Here is an 8,522-nt window from a genome sequence, read left to right as displayed (position 1 = left end):
AAAGTGTTTTGCTGCATTCATACTTTGAAGACCAGTACAGGCAAATGCACATGAAAATGTGGTCAACATGTTTACATCCTGCGTGAGATCTTCAAAGTGGTCATGAGTGAAAAATAATTTAGTAAATTATTTCACACATTGAGGTGCACGTAATGCTTGTATATGGATGGTAAAACTCCTACAGTGCTCATATTACAGAAACCACAGAAGCATCTTGGTCCAAATGTATGTGCACCATTAGCAGGGGCAGATCCATGGTTTGGCAAGAGGGGTGCACCATGACTAGCATAGTACGTAGCTATATAAAGCAGAAGCTCAGAACCCTGGAAGCTACAGGTATCTTATGACTGAACCTTTTGATGTACAGTACGGTAGTTTTAAGTAGGGCTGGGACGAATATTAATTATTCACTTCGAAGCTTCGCTACGCAATTATTCGAACAATCGAAGCTTCGTGTCTTTAGTGGTGTTGTTTATGTATTGTTTGTGTAGCTTAACCCCTGTAGATTGCCAGACAGGCATGTTGTGGTATTGTCATGCCACCCTACTCCCTCAAAGTTACCAGTTCAAGGTAGCCAGCTGCAGGTATGTTATGGTGGTTTTGTCACTATTGTAATGCTCCTCCTACCCCTGTAGGTTACTAGCCAAACAATCTGGTCAAGTTGTCTACTCTCCACAGGAAGTCACTTTTTTTGTTAATTTAGTAATAAGAACATAGGATACATACATTGGCTTTTACACTCACAGCTACGGTTCAAATATGTTACTGTTAAGATACAAGTCATGAAAATGAATCAAGTGATAAAGTTATAAAACCAACTTACCAAAGTAATAAAACTGATAGACAAAGTACTGACTAACTGTCAAGTAACTTCAAATTCTTATTCAAAAAGATAAGTGAGTCCACATTTTCAGGCTTCAAAGAACTACGTAATTTAGTTACAATTAAACCTGCGACTGAATATATTCTCTCTGATGGGATACTTGTGGCTGGAATGTTTAACAAAGCTCTAGCAACTTTTGCAAGTTTTGGGAATCTCTTTTCATTATTTTTCCACCAGGTAAGTGGCTTTGTGGTTCTTTTAATAGTTTTTTCCAATAAATATTGCTCTAATTCTGCTTGGCTTGTTACACAGACTTCTTCTTTCTCAGGACCAAGAAGTTTATCAAGAGCTGTAAGCTTCTTTGTCTTCTTTTGAGCTGGTTCAACTACCTGTACCTCATTCTCTACTTCATCTTCAGAACCAGAAGGTGTCACAGCTGCAGCCAAACTGAAACTGTCCATCTGCTCAATTATACTTACTCTAATACACTCCTTGCTGTCTTTAGATAATGACTGAATCAATTTAAACCTTGGGTCCACCAATGGTGCAAGTACCATTGGGTCACTTGTTTCCAGCTGCTCAAGATCCCACCTCCTAGCAATTCCATCTGCTACAACTCTTTTGAATTCCTCTATAGCTGGAGGAGATGGATCTTCAGTTTTACTTTTAGGTTCCTTCCTGAGACCTTCCACTAAGCCTAACAAAACTGGTAGTGTAGTAGAAACAGATGAGTTTTCTTTGTAACTAAAGAAGGTGGTTGCAGTTTCAAATGGTTCCAGTATCTTTACAAGTTCCTCTGTAAGTGTCTACTGATCACTTTTCAGGTCTAAGTATTGATCCTTTCTTTTAGTGACTTGTTCACAAGATAGTACTGCTGAAACAGGCCATCTTGTTTCATCCAATCTCTTTAACATATAGTAAGTCGAATTCCGTTGTGTTATACAACTTTGTATTAATTTGAGCTCTGGTTGCTCCATTTGTTTTTGCCTTTTTTTCAATTCTTCACTAGCAACAACACTATGCTTGAAGTGTCCTACCAACTTACTGGCAGCTCCTGTTACACGTTCAATAGTATTGATGGATAATCCAGCATTTCCACAAAGCTGCAAGCAATGTCCAGAGCATTTCATTCCCAGCCACCCTCGCTTATTTTCCAGTATGTCTGAAGAGCTTTCCATATTTGAAGCTTGATCATGGACTATGACAGAAATTTTTTCATTGATGCCCCAGTTGTCCACAATTTCGATTAGTTTGTCTGCTATATTCTGCCCTGTGTGCCTTTCAGGCATGTCTGGAGTTTCCAACACACAAGAGATCATCTTCCACTCTGTTGAGATGTAGCGTGCCGAGACAGTTTTATATGCCTCAGTAGCAGAGCTTGTCCAAATATCCATCGTGAGAGCAATCGAGCTAGCTTCTGTTTCTAGTTTTTCTTATAACTTTTTTTTTGCTGCTTCGTGCTTTTTATGTATCATACCTGTAATGAATTTTCTGCTGGGAACTTTGTAGTTGGGTTCCAAATAATCCATCAGTTTCAGAAACCCTTCTTCTTCAACCATGCGTATCAGTTTTAGATCGATCGCTATCATGTTAACAATTCTTTCCATAATAGCGCTGGCTCTGGCTTCACTACAATATTGCTGCTTCGAGAAAATATCCAAGGACATCTGCTTCGAGGTACAGGGTTCTTCGCTTGTCTTCTCACTATTCTTGCTTTTCTTAGGTGCGTATATAAGACTATGCTTCGCCTGCAGGTGAAGTCTAAGGTTATTGTTCCGCCTCTGTACGAAAAATCCTGTTTACAAATAGTACACTTAGCCCTTGAAGCACCCTTGATCTTTTTATGGTACTTCCAGACATTGGAACGAGATTTACTTGTACCCTCCGCCATTATACTATAATTATTTGTAACATTTCAACTAATACATGTAATATTGCATATTGTGTATGACATCATAATACATTACATGCATGTTCGAATAGTTCTGCGTGACTTTGAATGTACTTGAAGCTTCGAATTGATCGAACATTCGAATATCCGTCCCAGCCCTAGTTTTAAGCACAAATATCTAATAAATCATGCTTTCTAAGTAGTCTGCATTGATGAAGGGCTGTGGGGATCATGCAGTGACATGCAGTCACGAATTCAGTTACAAACTCAAAGTAAGTTGTCGACATGCAAAGGACCAAATGCATTAAAATTCCTAGCAGGCTATATAGCTAAGTGTACATATGTCCATGGGTTAGTGCTACAGATGCAAGTTGCAATTACCATGGAAGTTAGAGTACTTGACTGACTGCTCTTTTGGAGTATCTTGATCTTTTGTGTGATTTTTTTTGGGATAGGAAGAAGGGCATGTGCCCCCCGTGCCACCCCTGCTGGATCCGCCACCAACTAGAGTGGGAATATAAAAAGGTATCCTGCTTATCAAAGTGTCCAGGTATTCCTTTGAGGAGTTTTGTTGTGTGTACCTATGCAACCACACCGATAGGGCTAGGTCCAGTACAGTGGGATTGAACTTAACAAAGAAGACATTCTGAAGAGATGGTACAACATTCACATGATTTGTTTATGGACACATGGTTTTCAGGTCAGATCTGTCTATTTTTGGATTTGCTAGAAAGGGTTGATGCTTTGGTGTTATACATTAATATCCAATTAAAGTAACTGCAGCACATAGATGGTCTTTCAGTACAGGTGGTCACTAATACAGGTTGCACTGTACCTAGACACCTTCACTCTGTAAGACAATCTTGGCATGGCCTTGTTTTTAGTGGTTATTGGAGGTGCACACTCCCATACAGCAATAATAGACTACACAATTCTACCACATACCACAACATAATTCATTATATCTCTTGAGCAAATTGTGGTCCTACCACAAAAATTTTATCAAACATAGACCATGATCCAATCATTATTCACAAAAAAACTTCAAAGAATTTCAAGCAGTATTTTTCAAAATATAAAAGATTAAAGTTTTCAATACAGTACTTTCAAACCATAATTAAGTAGATATCCTATAATTTAGAGATCAGTGGAAAGAGTCTTCCATCAATGAAAATTGTGTTTAAAAATATTTACACAGTGCGAAGTTACAGTTGATTTAGTAACTAGAGATGGAGCAAATTTTCATGAAATATTCAAAATATTTGTGGTCAAAAATCAGAAACTATGGGGTGTATGGAGCTACAAATTTGTTCAGCAGGTCACGTATTTACTGCAATGGAACAAAGATCTTTGAATTACTTTTGAGTAGGTAAATAGTATGATATCCAAGTTTTTGCTTTTGGATTCTGTCTTACCAAGAACAAGGCATCTTCAGAACTGCCAGACATTTAAAATCATTATAGAACTTTACATGGGTGGGATCAAAGGAAAAATGTAGGACAAACAGTGCTATATTTCCCAAAGAGTGCTTTTTATACTAGTTAACCCTTAAACGCGCAAAGGCCATTATAATGGCCCTATTATTTATTACACCGAAAACGCACGAAAGTTTATGCTTACTTTCGCGAAAATAATCGCGTGTCTTTACAAGGCTGTATCTCTGAAAATCCTCGACGTATCAACTTGAAACTTGGTACACAGATGGTGGATACCCTGGGGTTTACCCATCGTGACTATCAATTGTTTATCATTAATGCTTCTCTATTTATCCGAAGTAATATGCGCATAACTTGGAAATAACCGTCATGGTAGGTGGCTCCATTGGCGATTCGCCTCAATACTTGGTGTCGAGAAAGAGTTGTACCCTTGATACAAGGTGGTGAAATTCAATTGACATAGCTGCAACTCTCAGGTATTTATGAATTTTAGAAAAAACTTGTGGTATTCACACAATTGTGCGAAGTAACCGCACGTCTTTACACGACTGTATCTGTGAAAATCCTTGATGTATCAGCTTGTAACTTGGTACACAGACGGTGGATAACCTGGGGTTTATCCAATATTATTATTATGATTTTATCAATAATACTTCTCCATTTATCCACAGCAATACGCGCATCATTTGGAATTAATCATCATGGTAGGCAGCTCCTCTGTCCATTCGCCTCAACACTTGATGTTTAGAAAGGGAGGTACCCTTGATAGAAGGTGGTGAAATTCCATTGACATAGCTACAACTCTCAGGTAGTTGTGAATTGAAAAAAATTGTCGTATTCTCATAATTATTTTTACCCTGTAGGCATGTAACAAAGAACTCCAACACAATCACTGTGGCATTTCAATGTGCTGCCAAGACGTATTCTGGTGACTGGTCCATCAAATACCAACAGCAATCCATTTTATCATGCACTGTTTATCAAACGTAAAGTATTATTATTAGCATTAGAATTTGAAAGACTTTTCAAACATAAAATGTACATGAAATATATACACTAAAGAGCTGGGATCTTTACTCAGTAAAGGGTTTGCCTCATTTAGAAACCACCGATCCAAGTGATTTCAGAGAAAAAAAACACAAATCGTGGAAAAACCTGAATTGCAAACAGCTCTGTACATAACTAAACAGATAATACTGTCAACACATCTAAACTATACACATTGGCTGAACCTGTAAAAAGTCTAAGACACAGTAAATAGCATACACCCCTTATTTATTTATAGTTTTCCTTGGTGTGGTATATCTTAAAACAATTTTCAAGGCACAAATGAACCATTCCACAATTTACGCAGCCATACTTAGTACGTTTTCTATGTGTCTTCCGGTCAGATCACACTGCACAGTCACCGTCAGTCCCAAGGTTCTCTATGAAATGGCGTTCCTCAAGCCTCGCAGGCGATTGAGGAGGAAGAGCCTGTGATTGACGTCCTCCATGCTGGCGTGAGCTATGTTGACATAAAAGTTTAGTAGCCAGTTGCTCCCCAAAGCTTTTGATGGTCCTACGATCATTCACAGGTATGAAACAGCACTCTAGAGTATAAGCATTTTCGATAGCCAAATCCCTACCCCTACCGGTACCTCTACCCCTACCAGTACCTTTCCTCCTACCTCGACTAGGCACAAGATCCATTGGAGACACAGTTCCCCTACCCTTTCCTCTACCTCTACCCCTCCCTCTACCTCTCCCTCTATTTCTACCAGACAAAGGATCAGATGGAGATGGTGAGTAGTCCCTGCCTCTATCACTAGGTGAAAATGGGGCATGTGGAGAAGAATGAGAGCGCAGGGAAGAACTAACAGGAGAGCCATGGTAGGCCACAGGAGAACCACCACAGGGGTATTCAGTTTCCAGGCTACCCATCTCACCATCACTCACTCCACTATGTAGCCCAGATGGTCCAGGATGGCTTGACTCATCATGACCTTCACAATATCTTACATCAGCTATTAGAAGAAGCAGGACTCAAGTTATAAAACATGTGAAAAGCATTATACCTTCACAATCATCGTTTGTTTCTTCCTCGATGTCTTCTTCGTCGTTGCTGAACTCTTCCTCACGATCATTTTCTTCCACATCGCCATAATCATCTAGAATGGCAGGCGAAGTGATAGGACCGATTCATCTGTCCGCCATTTTACCGTCTTGTTCCCTGGTAAGCCTATCAAGGACAAAAGAGTCTTCTCCATGGACAAAAGAGTCCTCTCCGTCCGAGTTGTTCCAGTCATCGTTGGTGTCGCTATAGAAAAGTTGATCAACAACAGTATTTTCATCCATATCTCATTTATCTTTAATCACAGCACAAAGTTCTTGAGCTCGAATTAAAGCCCAGAAACGTGGCTTTCCGTTGCACTAAACCGTTTCACGATCACGTAATCCTAGCGCGCGCACCTCTGTGCCAAATATGGAGGGCCACTTAAATGGCCCTTGCGATTTCAGTGCAATATTTCGTAAATTCGCGTGCGCGTTTAAGGGTTAAAGCACTGTCACACGTACAGTATGGAAATAAAAGCACAAGGGCATGCGCAATAGACTAATATAGCATGAGGCGAAGCTGAGTGCTATATAATATTAGGCTCAAGACCATGCCCGAGTGCTTTTATTTTCATATTGTACAAGTGTAGTGGTGCTTTAACTAGTTTAGAGTGCTGTCTTGCCATCTTGCTTGGAGCATTCATTTCATTAATTTGAACTGTGTCGGTTTTCAGCTATCAGACAATTGGTAAGGGTCTATGTAGTGGTAGCAATACAAGTAAATAGTATCTGCTTGACTACTTTAAATGTTAGGGGTCATTCCACGTCAAATCAACCAGGAATTTAGGGTCACCTCTTAGACTTTGACAAAACTTGGTGTGTTTATAGTACCTGTAGTGCTTATCACTCATGAAAACTGACCATTTTTGGAAAATACTGTCATCACCTTCACTGTAAAAAAGGTGCGTTCAATTAACTGCAAGTACCTGCAACCCAATAATAAACAGCTCAGTTAATGAAAAAGACCTCATGAAAGTAAAAACAACTGGTAACTTAAAGCTGATGTCTGGAGTAGCCAAGAATCAATCTTACAGCTAATATTAATTACCAAAGTTTTAATACATGCAAGAACACCTTGACCATAAAGCAGTACACCATGATAGTAAAAGTAACTGATAATTGAAACAGCTGGTATCTGAAGTGTCAAAGAATGAATGTTAATATGCAACTCAATGCCATTAACAAAGGGTACAATTGTCAGCTGTGTTATACATTCACTCTTGCTGCATCCTAATAACTATAATTAACAAGCCTCCAGGGCTGGGGCAAGTATTGAAATTTACCTTCGAACATTTGTTAATAAAATGTTCAAACATTCAAAGCTTCAGTGTTAGCTTTCAAGTTACAGGTTTTCTTACATTTACATACATAGTTCTAAAGTTATATCTTTCTATAGTCAATCAGTTTGCACTGTAGCTGAACTGTTCACAGAATGACTTCCAATGTAGCTGGACTCTCTACGGGGTGACTTATTGTAGCTGAACTACCTATGAGGTGAATTCTTTGTGGCTCAACTCTCCACAGGGTGATTTGTTTGTAGATGAAATCTCTACAGGGTGACTGATTTGTAGCTGAACTCTCTATTGGGTGACTTGTTTGTTACTGTACTTGGGGCTGTTTGCAACTGAGTCCTCTAAAGGATGACTTGTTGGTAGCCACACTCTCCACTGGGTGACTTTTTACCAAATGGATTATCTATTGGGTGACTTGTTTGTAGCTGAACTCTCCACCAGATGTAGCTGAACTCTCTTTACTGGGTTACTTGTTTGTGACTTGTTGGTAGCTCACACGGTGATTTGTGAGTTGTTCCACAGGGTGATCATGACTTGTAGGGCTGGGACAAAGCTTCAAATGTTTTGTAGGTTCGAAAGTTAAGTAAATTTTGAATTATAAAACTATCCTTCGAAGCTTTGTAATACAGTCATAATCTATGAAAGTAAAACGACTAAATATTATTATCTTTATTCCAGCTGCTTATTAGGCTTGCGCCTATTATGCTGGCATAATTTTGAGAATAATAGGTCACCAATTTCGTGAGAATAATTCCGGAATAATAGGATGGTTAAAGGAATAATTTTAGAATTATCGGATGTCCACGGGATTAATCTGTGGAATTAAGGGGTGCGTCTATTCTTGATTAGCTAGAAGAAAGAGTTAAGCTACTAAGAGTGATATATAACTGACATTATTATAAAAGTGCTGGCTGAAAAGGAGATGAAAGCCTTTAAAAAGATCGATATACTCTAATAGAACATTCAAATACTCTAACAGAGTAGTC

The 8,522-nt window shown here is 38.9% G+C and overlaps 1 protein-coding gene across 1 annotated transcript; it reads right to left on the bottom strand.

Moving 5' to 3' along the window:
- Positions 1-5,542: 5,542 nt before the first annotated feature.
- On the bottom strand, positions 5,543-6,682 carry LOC136247616 (uncharacterized). The gene is made up of 3 exons (XM_066039390.1): positions 6,352-6,682; positions 6,208-6,300; positions 5,543-6,156 (listed from the first exon to the last, which is right to left on the bottom strand). Exons 1-3 carry the CDS (start codon positions 6,485-6,487, stop codon positions 5,543-5,545), a joined length of 843 nt encoding a protein of 280 aa, XP_065895462.1. The 5' UTR covers positions 6,488-6,682.
- Positions 6,683-8,522: the final 1,840 nt, after the last annotated feature.

Source organism: Dysidea avara, chromosome 1 (assembly GCF_963678975.1).
Source record: "Dysidea avara chromosome 1, odDysAvar1.4, whole genome shotgun sequence".
Lineage (NCBI taxonomy): Eukaryota > Metazoa > Porifera > Demospongiae > Dictyoceratida > Dysideidae > Dysidea > Dysidea avara.
This window is presented reverse-complemented; position numbering and strand designations above follow the sequence as displayed.